This window comes from Dromiciops gliroides, chromosome 1, assembly GCF_019393635.1.
Source record: "Dromiciops gliroides isolate mDroGli1 chromosome 1, mDroGli1.pri, whole genome shotgun sequence".
Classification (NCBI taxonomy): Eukaryota; Metazoa; Chordata; class Mammalia; order Microbiotheria; family Microbiotheriidae; genus Dromiciops; species Dromiciops gliroides.
The window spans coordinates 597,870,023-597,890,517 of NC_057861.1; the positions used below are offsets into that span (position 1 = coordinate 597,870,023).

The 20,495-nt window shown below is 39.4% G+C and overlaps 1 protein-coding gene across 1 annotated transcript in view; it reads left to right on the forward strand.

Moving 5' to 3' along the window:
* COG7 (component of oligomeric golgi complex 7) overlaps positions 1–3,568 on the forward strand; it is a 70,577-nt gene extending 67,009 nt beyond the window's left edge. The window contains 1 exon segment of the mRNA XM_043976024.1: positions 3,129–3,568. Within this exon segment, the coding sequence (XP_043831959.1) occupies positions 3,129–3,295 (167 nt within the window). The 3' untranslated portion in view covers positions 3,296–3,568.
* Positions 3,569–20,495: the final 16,927 nt, after the last annotated feature.

The following is a 20,495-nucleotide window of genomic DNA, read 5'->3' on the forward strand; positions in this document are numbered from 1 at the left end:
GCCCTCTTCATTTGGGTCACTCCAGAACTGTCCTTATGCCTCTGACAGGATAGACTAGCTGCCAGATCAGATATGGGACTTGCCTCCTTTTAGCATGCCCAATGTAACGATTGGAATGATGCCACCTGCTGGAGACTTACTGTAGAAAAGATCCACCATGAGGTTTCTGAGGCTTCTGAGGGCAAGCCATGTGGTCAAGGTCCTTGGCGTCAGGAAGTGACGTTTGCTTGTGGGTACTGTCTATCAAGGCTACCAGCCAGTCAACTTGAGGAGCCTCCCATTTCTGGGAGGACACAAAGGAGGAAACAGACGCTGGTGGGATTGTGCTTGCTCTTTGGCTGTGAGACATCGGCATGGTGGCAGGGAACTTCAGAAGTGGGAGATTAGAAAGGCTAGGATTGCCAGGTTATAATAAATCTCTTCTCAGTCTTTCTTTTTCTTTTACTATCTTTCAATAAACCCTTAAAAAAATTCTAAACTAGTTTATCAGTGATTTTAGTCAGTTTCCCCCCAAAACTGGTGGGGACAGATTAGAACCCACATTTAGAATTTTAAAGTACACACCAAGCATGCGACAGAGCCTGAGGTGTGCCCCTCTGCCTCTTTCCTGAAAGGTGATAGACCAGCCTTCACCAACACAGGACACTAGAGAAAGAGAGCCTTTCAATCTCTCTTTAAAAGTCTGGTTTTTGTGTCCAAGCTATGTTATACAATGCAGATTCTCCTTAGAGGACATGAAGATACTTAAAGATACCTGAGAAGCTTCGAATGTGTAATGTTGCCTGGTCTCTACAGAAAGAGCCTTTTGCAATAGTTTTCTGAGGGGCAGCCCAAGTGTCCTGTTTATTCCTTGCAGTAAAATCACCCTGCCAGCCCAGGGCACTAGATAGCAGCAGTGCCTAGATTCTCATCTGAGTGCCTGACTGATGTTCAAAAAAATCTTTTCCACAGTGGCAGAGAGGGTGAAGATTAAACCTTCAGCGCTAGTCACTTTCATAGAATCATAGAACTATTGAGTTGGAAAGAACTTTATACCAAGAAGTCCAACCCCTGCATTATACTGATAAGGAAACTGAGGTTCGTTCCCAAGGGAAAGTTCATTCCCCAAAGTTGAACAGCTAGTTAATGGTAGAATTGGAACTAGAACCTGACATTCAAGTGTTTTTTCTGTTATGGCATATTGCCTCCCATGGACTTAGTCTAAATTCATAGACTCTCAGAATATTAGTACAGAGAGAGACTATAGAGTATAACCTCCTGATTGTATAGGTGAGGAAACAGGTCTAGGGAGCTTAATTTATTTGTTTAGAGTTACATAGCTAGTTAATTGCAGACCTGGAACTACAATCCAAGTGTTCTTATTCCTATTCCAGTGGTCTTACTTATTAAGCTGTCAGTATCACATTGTAACCATCTACCTTTTCCTACTTCACTGGGCATATTTTATTTAGGGAAGGAAAAAGAGATGAAACTAAAATTCATCTGTGTTACTACTTATTATTTAATTGTTCTAGGTAAAAGTCTTGGTGAGAGGGCAGCTAGGTGGCGCAGTGGATAGAGCACTGGCCCTGGAGTCAGGAGTACCTGAGTTCAAATCCAGCCTCAGACAACTCACTTAACCCCAATTGCCTCACTTAAAAAAAAAAAAAAGTCTTGGTGAGGAAGAGAGGCTGAAACCTTGAGATTTGGGGATTCTTTGTAAATTATAATTATCTGTGTTCTTCCTTTTCCCACTTATTTTATTTAAAATTTTTTTTATTAAATCATAAAAGTATTTTATTATTTTCCAGTTACATTCAAAGACAGTCCTCAATACCTGTTTTCACAAGATTTTTAGTATCACATTTTTCTCCCTCCCTCCATTCCTTCCCCAAGACAGAAAGCAATCCGATATAGGTTATATATGTACAACCACATTAAACGTATTCCCACATTAGTCATGTTGTGAAAAAAAGAATCAGAACAAAAGGGGAAAACCCCAAAAAAGAAAAAAACAAAAGTAGAAACAGTATGGTTCAATCTGCATTCAGAATCAACAGTTCCCCTTTCTGGATGTCTCCCACATATTTTTTTTGTTTTGTTTTGTTTGTTTTTTGTTTTTTAGGGGCAATGTGACTTGCCCAGGGTCACACAGCTAGTAAGTGTCAAGTGTCTGAGGCTGGATTTGAATTCAGGTCCTCCTGAGTCCAAGGCCAGTGCTTTATCCACTTTGCCACCTAGCCGCCCCCTTCTCCCACATATTTTAAAGGGACATCCAAGGAGTCATTGAATTCTAATCAGCTGAACAGGCTATTTTAGCAGTTAATCTGGTGCTTGATTTGGTGTGTTTATTACCTAGGCAGCATCTTTGGGAAGATGCCCAGTATGATAAGGATATAAAATCAGTTGTGCTAGGAACCACAAAGTAGAGAACAATTAAATGCATAATATAATCAAATGCCACATTATGTAGTACAAATTTTTAATCTCATATGAACTTAGAGAAGGGAAGGAATGAAAGAAGGGAGGAAGGAAAACATGGAATTGCTCTCCTGATTTTTATCATACCTGTTTACAAGGTCATGTTTAACTTCTGTGTATGTTTTTTTTCCTTTTAACTTTAATATATTAAAAAAGCAAACATATTTCCTTGATGCTTCAAATTATTGTAACTAAGTCACTGGAATGGATGCAGTTAATAGTTAGAATGATACCCCTTTACAAGACTGGGGTTAAGGGATGTAATTCATACTTCAGTTATAAATGCTGTGATGGAATTTTACTAAATGAAATTATTTTTTTAAATGTATGGTTTGACCTTTGGCACATTTGAATTCATGTACTAATGTATTATGTTATAAGGAGTTTTATTGTGTTTAGAAAACCCTCAGACAGAATTGTAGGATATTTTCTCTTTAAATGGGGGGCTTGGTTGGGGGGGGGAGGTGCCCTGAACTTTTCTTCATGTGTTTAGTGGCCTCGTTCAGGTTGTAATGCTGTGGTTGTTCTTTATTTAGGAAGAGGATGTGCTGGCCATCTTTACTTTTTGTACTGAGTAATGTTTGTTTGCTTTTAATGTGATTATCCTTGCCTGCTTACAGAGAAAGATCTTGTAAAGATGTATTTTCTTTTTCCTTTAAACCCTATAGACTATCTGATAAATGTGATGGATGCCTTGGGCCTCCAGCCATCCCGGGCCCTCCAGAACTTGGTGACTCTCTTGAAGACCAAACCAGAGGATTATAGACAGGCAGCCAAAGGTCTCCCTCGTCGACTAACCACCAAAGTGGCCTCCATGAGGAATGTGAATTACTGATCTCACTATGCAGACCTTGGAATGGGGGTGAGGATGAATATTCTGGGCCAACAGCTGTATTCCCATCTGGATGGGGAATATTTTATCAACTTGGCCAGGAATCAAGGCATCTCCTTGAACCCGAAGAGTTCCAAGAGTCATTTGTATAATCCTCAGAGGGTTGTGGGTAGGGACATATTATTTATTAGGGTAAATAATCTTTTTCTGGAATGATCTGATTTTTCAAATGGAATTTGCAAAGAAAATAAAGTGAAGAAAGAAACTTAAAAAAAACTAAACTAATCTTTGTGTTAACATGCACATCAAAATGTTGAATTGCCAAAGTGGCAGGTCTTTGGGAACTATTTAGACTATTGTGGCTTATTTGGATATTATCTTTTCTTTGGGTGGGTAAAGGCAATATAACTAGTGTGATCTGTGTTACACGATTGGCAGCTTGAAGCTCCTGGTTCTGCTTAGCTGGGAGACTCTCTGCACCTGATAGCTTCCATGGACATGTAGCGATAAAAGTAGGAATAACTGTCAGGTCTTTTGGCAGGGATGCTGGGGGTGGATTGTTCTCTCTCTTTTTTTTTTTTTGGTGGGGCAATGAGGGGTTAAGTGACTTGCCCAGGGCCACACAGCTAGTAAGTGTCAAGTGTCTTGAGGCCAGATTTGAACTCAGGTTCTCCTGAATCCAGGGCTGGTGCTTTATCCACTGCACCACCTAGCTGCCCCTAGTGTGGATAATTCTTATAAAATCTTATGCATTTTCCCTTCTTGTAAGAAAAAAGGGTTATTTGGGAATATCTGAAGGGTATATTGTGGCATTGGGGGGGGGCTGTGTTGGAATACTGGAGGCAAAGGTAGGAGTGCTGGCTCTTTGGGATGTTTCCAATTTTTAAAAATTTAAACGATGGGGGCAGCTAGGTGGCGCAGTGGATAAAGCACCGGCCCTGGATTCAGGAGGACCTGAGTTCAAACTTGGCCTTAGACACTTACACTTACTAGCTGTGTGACCCTGGGCAAGTCACTTAACCCTCATTGCCCCTCCCCCCAAATTTAAACGATAAAGTGAATTTTGTTAATATGAACATCATTACTATTATTATTACCATCATTACTACTACTACTATTATTATTATTATTAACAAAGAGAACATCGCTCTTCTTGGGCTGCCCTTTCTATTATTTTAGATCCATTCTCATCAGTAATACTGCTTTCATTTGGTTCTCGTCTACCCCACAAACATGAAGGTGGCAGTACTAAATGGAATGTCAGTATGGGGTTCTCATACATGTTCACACTATTGTAACCATTTTGTCTGACACTGGCACAGCCCCAGCTGGGAACCTGAACCAAGAAAAATATTTCAGTTTCTTATGTAGCTGAGCACACACTGTCCCTGGCAGAAGCTGAGCCTGTGTTTGGGGACTGGCCACTGGGCAAAACTGCTTTGAATAAGCAAGGACAGATTCACATGAGTATCCAAGAAATCTAGAGGGGCAACCCTGTGTTTATTTAAGCTAGAAAGTTTTGTGGGTTTAGTGACCTTGTCCTCTTCCCAAAACCCCTATAGTAACCTTTCTATGTGACATAATTCATCATTTTCTGAGCAATTCACCTTTTCTTTTCTTTCTTTTTTTTTTTCTGGGTGAGGCAATTGAGGTTAAGTAACTTGCCCAGGGTCACACAGCTAGTAATTGTTAAGTGTCTGAGGCCAGATTTGAACTCCGGTCCTCCTGAATCCAGGGCCGGTGCTCTATCCACTGTGCCACCTAGCTGCCCCGCAATTCACCTTTTCAAAATAATGCCCAGACATGGCATTTTGGTCTCTTGCTTTTCCTTTCTACATGAACCTGAGAAGTTGGGTCCTCTCTGTGTCTCACAAAATCTATTATTTCTCTGGTGTCCCAACTATGATTCTTTGTAAAGAAATGGCTCCAGGGAAGGATGTGGGAATAACTTGCAATGGAACTGCAAACCACCTTACCTATGGTTATCTTTAATTGTCCTGAATTTCAGAAGTATTTAGCTAGTGACTTCTCTCTCTAACAGCCATCCCAGCCTTGATATCTGGAGACCCAGCTTCTCCCATTTCTTATGGCCTGTCTGTGTGAGAGTCCGCATTTTTTTTTCTTCTTAGCTGGAGATGAAGGTTTTTATTGCCCATTTTAAAAAGAACTCCATTAGCAACAAATATAGTCATAGATGGTTCAGATTCAAACCTTAATAACCCCTTTAATCCCAAACTAATTATCATAGACTTATCTCTATGTGAACAGCTCCCTTGATTCCCTGGAGAGGGCCTGCTTATGATTATCCCTCATCAATACCTAACCTGTACTAGCTGTGTGACCTTGGGTAAGTCACTTAACCCTCATTGTCCTGCAAAAAAAAGGGGATGTGTACAGCGAAGTGGCACAGTGGATAAAGGACCTGCCCTGATTTCAGGAGGATCTGAGTTCAAATCTGGCCTCAGACACTTGACACTAGCTGTATAACCCTGGGCAAGTCACTTAACTCTCACTGCCCTGCCCCCCTCCCCAAATACATAACCTGATTCCTTTTCTTTTCTGGCTTCCAAGTTGGTAGCCCATGTTGTACCATCCACCAAATTCTGATAGGCCTTATTTTTTGTCCTACTTGAAAGGTAGATAGCTTTACACCTGTTTCAGCTTACATGCTAACTCTGCCCACCTCCTTGTTCCCAAATTGATTAGTTGTTTGTTCCCAAGGAAATGCTGATCTGACGCATAGTTGCTTTTCTTACTTCCTGTGCCAAGTCCTAGAGGTGAGATTCTAGGGATGGATCGTGAATAACATATAGAATACAAGTCAAAGAACACACCTCCTAAGCGGCCACTAGTCCAACCCAAACCTTGTGGGTGGGAGAAATTATTGGAAGCAGCCAGTTGGGGATGGGAGGAGAGCTAAGGATGGGAGATTTAGGAAAGACTTTTTAGCCCAAGAGCCCTGGGAGGGAGTTAAAGAATGAAAAACATGACTTGGACAATGGCTTGTTGGGAGAAGTGATTGTATAAGAACTCTTTCAGGGATGGGAGGGAGAAGAGAGGTGGGCTGCATGTTGCTATAGTTCCATTCTTTAGTTGTCGCTCAGAGCCCTAGTGAAGTATGGGGGTGGAATTAGGGCCAAGTGATTTTTCATGGCATGAAGTACTTTTTCTAAGGTCATCTAACTAGTCATTAGCAAAGATGAGACTAACCCTAAGACATCCCACTTCTCAGTCTAGTGCTTTTCCTCTCAGATGAAACCACTGAGATAAGATGAGAGGGCTCAGGAGGGAAATGGGAAATAGAAATAAATAAAAGGGGAATCAGTAGGGTGATAGCAATGCAGGAAAGGGAGAGAAGCTTACAACTGGTGGACTTACATTGGGTTATCTTGGGTTTTGAGAGATTATACTTTCTGCCATCTTTCCACTAGGTTTTGGAGTGTCTCAGCTGGAACCAGCTCTCCTTGTACCCCACCCTAGAAGCCTGTGACTCTTGTACCACCACACCCACCTTTTCCTTGGGTACACCTTGTTCAGTGGGGAGCCATATAAAAATCCTAGCACTACCTGGATATACTTCCTTATTTTTAGTCTCCTGTCATCTGCTTCCTCTAAGCTCATGAGTTTCTGTTTTTAATCTTTCCTGGTGATGGCAGCTCCTGGTGGCTGCTACCTTCACACAGGTTTGGATTCCTCCCTTGTGGCCTGCCTCTGTTATAGCATTATCTTGGGATGTGGGGAGAAGGAAGAGCTGGTTTTCCAGGGCCTGTTTCGGGCTTAATTTTGTCTTTGGAAATAACCTGAGAGAGACCTCTTTAACTCTTAGACACAGGGTTGAGTTTGGTCATGGCATTTGGACAATTTCTACATTTACAATATTCTCCACTTGTAGAATAAAAAGTATGCAGGAATGAAATTCCACCACTCACAATGACACTGCCATTATGTCTATTTTAGGGACCTCTTGCAAAAGGCAATCTTTTCTCCTAGATCAGTTTCATTGCTTATTTGGAGCATGATGAAAAATGAAATTCCTTTACCCTTTTTTCATCTTCGTTGGAATTGTACAAGTGAATTAGGGGATATGGGGATATAATGGAATTTTTGTCCAGAGCTGTTCCCCCTCACCTAGTTGGGTATGGACACTGCTTTGAGAGGAGAGGTGCTTGGAGATGCTTCTGTCTTGGGAGAAGGTCCAAAGTCTTTTCTTTTCCCCTTTAGGCCTAGCTTGTGGTATCAAACTCTTAGTTCCGCAGACTCCTCCTTCACTCCAGATATGAGTGTTTATTCCCAGGTCCCACTGTGGTTACTAGATGGAATGGCGGGTAGCGACACCCCCAAAACAACTTTTGTCTCCTGGTTTTGCCTCAGTTTTTTTTGCCCTGAGGTGGATGTTGGCACTGAGCTTTGATCCCAGCTCCACAAAATAGGATTTGAGAGGTCTTAGGTTGTGATTCTGCAGGCCTTCAAGTGGCTTACCGAGTCCAGTTCTGAGATCACCAGATCTGAATAGTCCTGGTCACTGCTTGTGGCCCAGCCTTTGATAGAGACCTTTATGGTTCAAGGCCTGGGAAGAAAATGAGGCTCTCATTTGTGGGTACACAAAAGTTTTGCCCTTGCTTGACTGTTTACAGCTTTCCTTTCTACACCCTCCTCCAATAGTCTACTTTAACCACAAAAAGAACTCACCAACCTGCTCTAGCCTGAATGATCTAGGCACATCAGAAATCATCTTATCCCCAAAGGCTTTGAAATGGTTCCAGTACTGTTCTGTCTGTGCAGGACAGGCTGGGATTAGTGGTGATTTTGGCTGAGGGATTATTGAAATCCTTTGTATTTCCCTTCTTTCATTAGTGCCTTTAGCAGAGGGTGGAAAAAGCAAGGAAGTTCAGGTATTTTGTCCCCTATTGGCAGCACTCTAATTCAATAGATGTTTATTAAGTGATTACTATATACCAATTACTAGGCACTGCGGATACAAAGATAAAAAACAATAAACACACACCTTATTCTCAACAAGTTTATAATTGAATGAGAGGCAGACTGGAATTGCTCAAAGTGAAGAAAAAAGGAGGAAACAATTAAGAGTTAATACCTGTGTTATTTGACATATATAAAGGTATGGCTAAAGGTAAGGTCTACACAGAATGATGGAATTATTGGCTAAAGGGTGGCCGTTGGTATGATTGTATGCATACAAACATTTGTGGATTGAGTGATCTGTATATACCCTTATGTATTTCCCCTCTTACTACAGTGTGCTTCTCATTTATTATGAGGAATGAGACTGAATTGAGTTCTGACTGCATGTACACTTACCCACTTTAAGGCCTCACATTAGAAGAGATGAATTTGGTGATTATTGCTCTTTACTTCAGTCAGTGGAGGATATAACCATCTCCTCTTTTTAGCTAGGACAGGGAGTCTCTTCTGTTTTTAGCTCCCCAACCTTCCTTTGCCAGACAGTTTTTTAATAAATATTTTTATTTAAAGTTTTGAGTTCTAAATTCTATCCCTTCTTTTCTCCCTCCTTTCCTTCCCTCCCCCCTCCTTGAGGTGGTAAGCAATCAGATATAGGTTATACATGTGCAATTATGTAAAACATTACTATATTAGTCATTTTGTACAAGAAAATTTGAACAAAAGAAAAAAATGAAAGAAAGTGAAATAGCCTGCTTCAGTCTGTGTTCAATATCAGTTCCTTCTTTGGAAGTGCATAGTATGCTTCATTAGTCTTTTGGGATTGTCTTGGATCATTGTATTGCTGAGAATAATAAATTCATTGACAGTTCTTCATCAAACAGTGTTGCTGTCATTGTGCACAACATTCTCTTGGTTCTGCTCACTTCGCTATATATCAGTTCATATAAGTCTTTCCAGGACTTTCTGAAATCACCCTGCTTGTCATTCCTCATAGCACAATAATATTCCATCATCATCATATACCACAGCTTGTTTAGCCATTCCTCAATTGATGGGCATTCCTTTGATTTCCAATTCTTGGCCACTACAAAAAGAGCTGCTATAAATATTTTTGTACACATAGGTCTTTTTCTCTTTTTTGGTATAGCTGGATCAAAGGGTATGCACAATTTGATAGCCATTTGGGCACAGTTCCAAATTGCTCTCCAGAATGGTTGGATCCCTTCACAACTCCATCAACAGTGGATTAATGTCCCAGCTTTCCCACATCCCTTCCAACATCCAATATTTTCCTTTTTTGTTATATTTGCCACTCTGATAGGTGTGAGGTGGTACCTCAGAGTTGTTTTAATTTGCATTTCTGCCAGAAAATTTTTCCCAAAGGTAGCTTAGGACCAGGGAATACATGGAGGCCCAACCACCGTTTCTTCATTTTCTATTGTAAAGAAAGATTTCCTCCAATAGGCAATATAAGATGGAGCCTTGGAGTAGTCTATGATAGGGTAAGATCAAAAGTGGCCGAATGATCTTACTTTCCCAAAGCCCCCAAGCTGGGCCTAGAGCACATTGGGATCCATATACAAATCAACTAAAGGAGACTTTTTTCTAAGCCAGTTCCAGGAAAGGTCTATTTCTATGGAGCAAATATTAAAAGACTGAAGGACTCTGTGAACTACTATATTATCAGCATAACTAAAATGATCATTCACAAAGCAGTTGACAACAGTTTATGGTTTATTTACATAGAACTTATGTAGAATGAAGAGCTAGAAGGGATTTTAGAATTCAGTTAGCCCAACGCCCTCATTTTATAAGTGGGTAAACTGCAACATAAAGAGGTTGTGACTTGAGAAAGGTCACATGAGAAGTAATTGGCAGTCAGTATTTGAATACAGGTCCTTTGATACCAAATTTAGTGTCCTTTCCACTACATCACATTTGCCATCTTAACAGACTAAAGGAACCTCAAGGTTGTAAACAAATTCAATTGAATAATTATTCATTAAACCCATTATGTGCAAAGCACTGTAGTAGGCTGGAGATACAGAGACACAAATGAAAATAGTCCCTGACCTCAAGAAACTTACATTCCAATTGGGGGAGATAACATATAAATTGGAACATACAATATAAAGATATGATAGATAGAAGATAATTTGGGGAATGGCACTAGCAGTTGGAAATGCCAAACAAGAAAGGTCTCCTGGACAAGGCATTGCTTTAACTGAGTTAAAGGAAGGCAGAGATTCCAAAAAGTGGAAGGGAGAGTTTACAAAGCATGGAGAACAGCCAGTATAAGGATGAGTGGTGGTGTCCTGTCTGAAGAACAGCATGTTGGCCATTATGGTTGGATTGTAGAGTGCATTGAGGAAAATAGTAAGTCTAAAAAGGTAGGAAGGAATCTAGTTATCAAGAACTTTAGATGCCAAACAAAGGACTTTATTTTTAAATTTTATTTATTTTTTTTAGTGAGGCAATTAGGGTTAAGTGACTTGCCCAGGGTCACACACCTAGTGTTAAGTGTCTGAGGCCAGATTTGAACTCAGGTCCTCCTGACTCCAGGGCTGGTGCTCTATCCACTGCACCACCTAGCTGCCCCCAAAGGACTGTATTTTTGATTCTGGTGGCAAAAGGAGCCCCTGGGGTTTGGTGAGCAGGATAGCATGACATGGTCAGACCTGCACATCAGGAAAATCATTTTGACAGCTTTGTGGACAATGGGTTGGAATGGGGTTAGAGTGAGGCAGGAACACACCAATTACAAGGTTATCATAATAGTTCAAGTAAGAAGTGATGAGAGCCTGGGTGGTGGCCATGAGAGTAGAGAAAAGGGGAGGTATGTGAAAAATATACTAGAGAGAAAATTACATCATTTGGCAATTGATTGGCTATGACAGGTGAGCAAGAAAGAGGAGTTGAGGATGACATCAAGATTTTGATCCTCAGGAACCGGAAGGATGGTGGAACCTTCAAGAGTAATAGAAAATAGATTTCAGTAGAGGGAAGGGTTTTGGGGAAATGAGTTCTGTTTTGGACATATTAGATATGCCTTTAGGACATGAAGTTTAAAATGTCCAGTAGGCAGCTAGTGATGCGGAACTAAGGACAGATAAGAGAGCTGGCTAGTCGCCTTCCTAGAGGTGATAACTACACTTGGGAACTGTTGAAGTCATCAACTGAGACAATATTAGAGAAGAGAAAAGAGGGACCAGGAGAAAGCTTTGGGGAACACCTACAGTTAGTGAGTATGACATGGATAAAGATCTAGCAATAGAAAAAGAGCAAACAAGTAGAAGAACCAAGAAAGAGCATTCATTAAAAACCCAGAGAGGAGAAAGTGTCAAGGAAGACAAGATGGTCAACACTGTCAAATGCTATAGAGAGATTAAGAAGAGTGAAGAATTAGAAGATACCATTGAATTTGACAAAGAAAAGATTGTTGTTATCTTTGTAGAGAAAAATGTCAGTTGAACGATGAGGTCAGAAGCCAGATTGTAGATTGCTTAGAAGAGAATAGAAAGGAGAGGAAATTGAGGCACCTGTTCTAGATGGCTTTTTAAAAGAAATTTTGCTGGTAAGAGAGAGATATAGGATAGTTTTTAGGGTGATGGTCAGATCAGGTGAGAGTTTTTGAAGGATGGGGACACTTGGGCTTTGTTGTTGTTTGCCATGATATCAGGGTGATGTCATGACTTGCAGTGAATTGGATTTAAGTGAGGGAGAACTGTGCAAGGTCACCGATCTCACTCTTTCCTCCTGAGCCATCTGGATCCAGTGGCGAGATACATATCAGGATGACTGGAGATGGTCTCGGATGTTTAAGGCAATTGGATTTAAGTAACTTGTCCAGGATCACACAGCTAGTAAGTGTCTGAGGTGAGATTTAAATTCAGGTCCTCCCTGACTTCAGGACTTCCACTGTGCCACCTAGTTGCCCCTTAGGCTTGTTTGTAGGCAGCAGAGAAAAAGGCATGATTTGATGGGGGCTATCTACAGGAGGAAAGGAGAGGAAGATATCAAGGTACATGTAATAGGGTTGGCTTTGGCAAGTAGAAGGGTTATTTTATTGTTAGAAACTGACATGAAAGAGGAGATAGTGGGAAGTAAAGTCATGGGGTAGAAGCTAAGGAATAAAGAAGAGGGAGGTCTTGGTGATTGGCCTCAATTTTTTTTTCTGTTAAGTGTGAGGCAAGGTACCAAGCAGAGAGGATATAGAGAGGGAATTACAGGCTGCTTGAAGAGAGAAAAGATTTGTTAGTTTATTTTTAATTAAAATTTTTAAAATTAAAAATCTATTTTTCCCTCCTGCCTCCCTACTTCTTGTGGGAAAAACAAAACAAAACAAAATCTTTGCAACTAATATGCATAGTCAAGCAAAACACATTCTCACAATGGTCATGTCCAAAAAAAAGTATATCTCATGCTGCACCTTGAGTTGTACCTCACCTTGCCATGAGGAGGTACATAACATGCTTCATCATTGGTTCTCTGGAATCATGACTGGTCATTTTGTTGATCAGAGTTAAGAAAAGTTTGGGGATAGCTGTTTTTTGTTTGTTTTTTGTTTGTTTTTTTTTGTGGGGCAATGAGGGTTAAGTGACTTACCCAGGGTCACACAGCTTGAACTCAGGTCCTCCTGAATCCAGGGCAGGTGTTTTATCCACTGTGCCACCTAGCTGCCCTTTAAATATATATATATATATATATATATATATATATATATATATATAGGGGGAGGGAACAGCTGTTTTGGTGAGAACGATGAAAAATCAAAGAGCAGTAGCAGCATTGCCTTGCTTGTTTGCAATGAGTGAGGGCCCCACTGGGATTAGCTGGTATAAATTTATGTCAGACCCAGTGACTAGTTTTGTCATTTCCTCCAGCATCGCATGAGTGGGAACACAGAAAGCAGATGGTAGGAATAAAACAGGAAATTCCTTGCAATGGATAAAGTTATGTGTCTAACACAAAAAAGAAGAAAAAAATCCTTACCTCCAGGAACATGATTCTTTACTCCTCTTTTCCCTATCCTTAAAAAACAAACATTTTTTCTAAGATATATTGGTGTCTTTGGTTTGAAAAGGCATGATTGGTAATAGGTAAAGGGTCCAGGGAATTCAAGAGTAGAAGATAGCATAGAGTTGAACTGGTTCACCAAAGGTCAGGATTGGGAAGAGAGGAAGGTATAGCCAGAACGGAGTAAAGGTCTAGGATGGTGCTGAATGAAGGATGGGTTGAGGAAAGATGGGAAGGAAGGATGAGTTGGAGTCATGATGAGGACAAAGAGAAAGAATGAGGCATATGGGAAATTCAGAATTCATGAATATGAAAGTGAAACATTTGTGGGTGATGGCAAGATCAAGGGTATAACCATCCCTGTATGTAGAGAGTTGAGTAGATTAAGGAGTTTTTAAAAGAATATCAAATATTCTCCCCATATGGATAGAGTATATAATGTAAGTTCAGGGGCCAGCTAGGTGACACAGTAGAGGGGCAGCTAGGTGGCACAGTGGATAGAATACTGGCCCTGGATTCAGGAGGACCTGAGTTCAAATCCGGCCTCAGATACTTGACACTAACTAGCTGTGTGACGCTGGGCAAGACATTTAGCCCTGTTTTTCTCAGTTTCCTCATCTGTAAAATGAGCTGGAGAAGGAAATGGTAAACCATTCCAGTATCTTTGCCAAGAAAACCCCAAGTGGAATCACAAAGAGTTGGACATGACTGAAATTACTGAACAACAATGTAGCTTGAAGCACTCCTTCCCCATTAAGGAGTACAGCTTGAGCCTAAAAAAAAATTTCCCCTAGAGTAATGTTATTTTGAAGGGGTGGGGTGAGGATAGATATAATTCTAGCCAAGTACTCCTTTTTCTGAGAAAAGCAGTGTGATGACCTCATGACCCCAATCTCCTACCTCTCTTCCTTAGCAGAAATCAAAGTTCCACTTGGAGGAGGGTGGGTGGAGGAGACTTCAGAGATATCTATTCATCCAGGGCCATATCTAGACGGGTCCCAGTAGACATATATAATACACACACACACACACACACACACACACACACACACACACACATACTGCATACATTAAACCCTTCCTGCTGACATGACGCTATACATAAAATATTTTGCAAGTCTTTCATAAAATCTCTCAGATTTTTGTCCCCCTGAAAATGTGGTTTATTTTCTCTCCCAAAGGGGGCTCATAGAATAATAAGCCATTGGGTACAGGACAAGGTTTTATTTAATTTGACAAAACACACAAAAGAGTATCTGAGGTATTTGAGCCTTTCTACTTTTAGGAAAACTCTTTTCCCATTTCTGGAAGGTGTCTGGAAGGTATAATATAGGGACCTATACAAGTTATTCCATTCTCAGTATGATCAAATATATAGATCTAGTATGTTTCTTCTTACTGTGGCCCTGGTCTTTGCTTCTCAGTGCAGGAGGTTCCTTGATGTTCTCATATCTCTAGGGCTATCCAGTAAAGTCAAAATCATCAGGGCTTACTCCACTCTTACTCCATACAAAAAAGTATGCTTTGATCTGTATTCAGACTCCATCAGTTCTTTTTCTAGAGATGGATAGCATTTTTTATCATAAGTCCTTTAGAATTGTCTTGGATCATTATATTTGTGGGAATTACTGATCATCATATGATATTACTATTGCTGTGTACAATGTTCTCCTGGTTTTACTTATTTCACTTTGCATCAGTTCATACAAGTCTTTCCAGGCTTTTCTGAGAGCATCAGGCTTGTCATTTTTCATAGCACTGTAGTATTCCATCACAATTATATACACAACTTGTTCAGCTATTCCTCCCCAATTGATGAGTATCTGCTTGATTTCTAGTTCTTTGCCACCACCAAAAGAGCTGCTATAAATATCTTTTTCCTGTTTAAAAACCTAGTAGTGGTATTGCTGGGTCAAAGAGTATGCAAGGTTTTATAGTTCTTTGGGCATAGGTGCAAATTGCTCTCCATAATGGTTGAATCAGTTCACAACTCCAACAAGAGTGAATTAGTGTTCCAATTTTCCCACATCCCCTCCAACATTTATCATTTTCCTTTTCTGTCATATTAGCCAATATGGTAGGTGTGCAATGGTACCTCAGAGTTGTTTTAATTTTCGTTTCTCTAATCAATAGTGATTTAGAGCATTTTTATATGACTATTATTTTGATTACTTTATCTGAAAATGGCCTGTCTACCCACTACTGAAACATATGCAAGTCTTTTCCTACCACAAAAGAAAATTTCTAAGAACACTATGCCATATTGATATTTTCAGGGTGTAAGAAGAACTCATAGAAGACTCCTAGCACATTGGGTGAACCCCTTGTGTTGAAATTATTGGAGAACATGGGTAAGAGTCACATAGGTTAGAGTTTGATCTGCATCATGACAGGGAATCCCCAGATTGATGAGATCACAGATCCATATAACCGTTGGCAGTTCTTACACGGTGAATAGAAAAATAACATTATCAGATTTATCTTGGTTCCTAATGATAACTTACAACTATAGAACATTTACTTTCTTTTCCACTTTTACTTCTAAATCCATCCTTATCCTTTTTTCTCATCCTTTCCTTATCTTAAGTGCATGCCAGATCTAAGACAATTTGATGGACTTATGATCAAAAATGTTATCTACCTCCAAAGAAAGAACTGTTGGCTGAACAAATTGTGGGATGAGATTATGATGGAACACTATTGTGCTGTAAGAAATGATGAGCAGCATGCTATCAGAAAAACCTAGAAAGACTTACATGAACTGATGCAAAGTGAAATGTACTGTATACAAAATAACAGCAATATTGTGATATGATCTTCTGTGAATGACTTGGTTGTTTTCAGCAATGCAGTGATCCAAGACAGCTCTGAAGGACTTAAGAAGAACTGTTGGAGTCTGACTGCAGATCGAAGTGTGTGTGTGTGTGTGTGTGTGTATATGTGTATATGTATGTGTGTATGTGTGTGTGTGTGTATATATATATGTATGTATATTTACTTTCTTCTTTTTTACTTTCTTCTTTCTGTTCTGTTTTTTTTTCACAACATGATTGATATGGAAATATTTTGTGTGACTATACATGTTTAACATATCAAATTGCTTGCCTTATCAATGAGAGGTGGAGGAGAAAAGGGAGGGAAAAAATATGGAACTCATAAAATTTTTAAATGAATGTAAAAATTGTTTTTACATGTAATTGGAAAAAATATTAATTAAAAAATAAAGCATACACCGGCCCTGGAGTCAGGAGTACCTGAGTTCAAATCCGGCCTTAGACACTTAAATACTTACTAGCTGTGTGACCCTGGGCAAGTCACTTAACCCCAATTGCCTCGCTAAAAAAAAAAATAAATAAAATAAAGCATACCAAAAATTCTTGTATTTTTACCTCCTAGATGCTTACTTAGTATTATTCCTTTTTTTCCTCCCAGTTTATTGGGTTTCCACCACTTTTTACTTTGCTTTTTTTTCACTTTTACTTTAGCTTTTCTTGTATATACACACATATACATTTCCTTTTTTCTGTTATGGTGAATGTTATGCAACCTGCATAAACTATAGCCTGTATCTACCCTTGATGGCACCATTCCTTTTCCATCTTTCAATCCCATCTTAAACTGAGTGTATATTTTCTTTTTCTTTTTTTTTTTTTTTTTAGGCAATGGGGGTTAAGTGGAGTGTATATTTTCTTATGAGAGCTTTAAACATGACAGGAATACAGAGGCAGCCTCATCCCATTCTCTTTGAACATTTTAATTTCTTACACCACCCACCCACTGATAACATTGGTATATATTATTCTTGTATGTTTCAGAGAAGATCATGGTTTCTATGATTAAAATAATCCCAACATAACTGGCTGAAAAGCATTTATAATAATTCAAATTCCTGGAAGTAAGGAATTTGACAATTTTCAAATATAGAGAGAAATTAGAATTATTTTGGAGATACTACCAGGTGAAACCAGGACTATTGGGAGGACTATGCAGTGTTTTTATTGAGAAGCCCAAGGTTCATGGCTCTGAACATTTTTTTGAAAAACTTTTTTCTTTGAATTCAATTTTATTTCTTTCAATTAACAAACATTTATTTTGTCTCTTCATCTCTATCTTGCCACTTCCCCGCTAAAATAAAAGAAAAACAAAACCCTTTTATATGTATAATCAGGCAAAACAAATGTCAACATTGGCCTTTGTCTCATTCTGCACTTAATACCACATATTGTTGTGTCAAAGGGTACACACATTTTAAGGACTTTTGGGGCCTAGTTCCAAATTGCTTTCCAGAATGGCTGGACCAAATCACATATGCCCCAATCAATGTGCCTATTTTTCCATAGCCCCTCAAGTATTTGTCATTTTCCTTTTTTGTTATTCAATAGATGTGAAATGGTACCCGGAGTAGCTTTAGTGCACATTCTGTCTAATTATTGGTGATAAGGAGCATTTTAAAATATGGCTAGTGATAGCTTGGGTTTGTTCCTTTGAAAACTGCCTATTCACATTCTTTGACCATTTATCAATCAGAGAATGTCTTTTATTCTTACAAATTTAAATCAGTTCCTTATATATCTGAGAAATGAGACATTTGGTAGTTGTTGTTTTTTAACTTTTACTGATATTTTATTTCCACACCACCTACATTTCCCCATATCTCTTTCCTTTCTCTGTTCTTTGCAACAAAGGAAAACATTTAATGAATACATTCTAACAGCTACAGTGTCTGCTTATTACACTCCATATCTATAGTGCCCCCTTCTTGACTGATGGAGGGAAAAATGTATTTCCTTCTCAATCTGGCAAGAATCACAAAGTCAGAGAATGATAGTTGGAAGAGGGACCTTGGTTGTCATTTAATCTAGACCATACCTGAAAAGAAGTCTCTACTTTGACATGCCTAATAAGTGGTTAACAAGCCTCTTCTTGGAGAGCTCTAATGAAAGACAAGCCATTACTTCCCATGCCAGCCCATTATACTTATGGGTAGCCCCATTATGCTTACAGACAGCTCTAATTGTTAGAAAGTTTTGTCTGATGTCAAGCTTGAATTGGCCACTTTTCAACTTCCACCTGTCACTCTTAGTTCTTCCCCTTGGGGCCAAATAGAACAAGTCTAATCCCTTTTCTTTATGACAACCTTTCAAATACTTGGAAGACAACCATTATTCCCTCCTTCTCCAGGATAAATATCATCAATTATTTCAACTAATCCTGATGAGATAGACTCAAGGCACTTCACCACCCTGAGTGCTCTCTTCTGGACAATTCTCCAGCAACTGGAACTAAATACAATACTCTAGCTATGGGCAGAGCACAGAGGGACTATCACTTCTTTATTTCTGGAAGCTCTGCTTCTCTTAATGAAGCTCAAGTTCATGTTAGTTTTTTTTGGCTGCCATATTACGATGTTGATTCCTGTTGAGCTTGTGGTCCATTAATATCCCAGCTTCTTTTCAGACATATTGCTATTTAAACACATTCCCTTGATTTTATACTTGTGAAGTAAGATGTTTTGAACCCAAATGTAAGATTTTACATTTATTTCTATTGGATTTTATCTTCTTAGATTTGGCCTAATGTTTTATCCAGTCAAAATCTTTCTGGATCCTTACCCTGTCATCCAATATTTGTACTTTTTAGATTTGTGCTATCTGCAAGTTTGATGACTCTATCACGTATAGCGGGAATTGGATTTGTGATTTCATTAGGGTTAGGAGCTCCCATGAGGAACATCCTCTACTCGTGTAGGTTTTCACCTTCTCTGCTACTTAAACACCTAGAACAGTGAAAGATTAAATGACTTGTCTACAGTCACCTAGCCAGTATGTCAAAAGTAGGATGTGACCAGCTGTGTGACCCTGGGCAAGTCACTTAACCCCCATTGCCCCGCCAAAAAAAAAAAAGTTAACATTAAAAAAAAAGTAGGATGTGAACCCAAATCCTCCTGGCTGTGAAGCCAGCTCTCTTTCTACCCTACCACACTGCCTCTAATTAAAAAAAAAAATTAACTGATGAGAATATTAAGTAGAGCATCAGGCCAAGCACAGATCCCTGGTGTACTCCCTTAGAACCCTTCTTCCAAGATGACATTGAACCATTAATGACTACAATTTGAGTCTAGCAGTAAACCAGTTCTTAATCCAACTAATTATATTATTGTCTACTGTACATCTCTCCACAGGTAATCTATATCTATAGTATTCATCTGATCCTCTGGTTTAGCTGGTCTGTTAAAAAAAAAAAAGGAACTACATTAGCCTGGCATGATAAAGCCCTGCTACTTCTTTGTCATTAATCGTCACTTCCCTTTCTACATGTTAACAAGACACCTCTAATGATCAGCTCTTGAATTTCCCCAGGAATCAGCATCAAGCTCAATGGCCCATAGTTTTTTGGTAATCAGTAAATGTCCCTTTCTGGTCCTAGGGTACCTATTCCATTCTCTATATTATGTCAGATCTCATTTATGGTGGTTCAATAATCATATCAGTCTGTTGGTGGAGCTGTGAACTGATCCAGCCATTCTGGAGAGCAATATGGAATTATGCCCAAAGGGCTATAAAGCTGTGCATACCCTTTGACCCAGCAATACCACTTTTGGGTCTTTTCCCCAAAGAGATCATAAAAAAGGGAAAAGGACCCACATGTACAAAAATATTTATAGCTGCTCTTTTTGTGGTGGCAAGGAATTGGAAATTGAGGGGTTGCCCATGAATTGGGGAATGGCTGAACAAGTTGTGGTATATGAATGTAATAGAATTCTATTGTGCTGTAAGAAACAATGAGCAGGAGGAGTTCAGAGAAACCTGGAAGGACTTGCATGAACTGATGATGAGTGAGATGAGCAGAACCAGAAGAACATTGTACACAGTATCATCAACATTGTGTGTTGATCTACTGTGATGGACTAGATTCTTCTCACCAATGCAATGGTACAGAAGAGTTCCAGGGAACTCATGATAGAAGAGGATCTCCAAATCCAAGGGGGAAAAAAAAGAACTGTGGAGTAGAGATGCTGATTGAACCATACTATTTCTTGTGCTTTTGGTGCTGTTGTTTTTCTGTTTTGAGGTTTTTCCTTGTTGCTCTGATTCTTCTGTTATAATATGACTACTGCAGAAATACGTTTAATGTTATTATGTGTATATATATATATACCTATATCAGATTACAAGTCTAGGGGAGGGGGAAGAGAGGGGAGGGAGGGAAAAAAATCTGAAATTGGAAAGCTTGTATAAACAAATGTTGAGAACTATTTTTACGT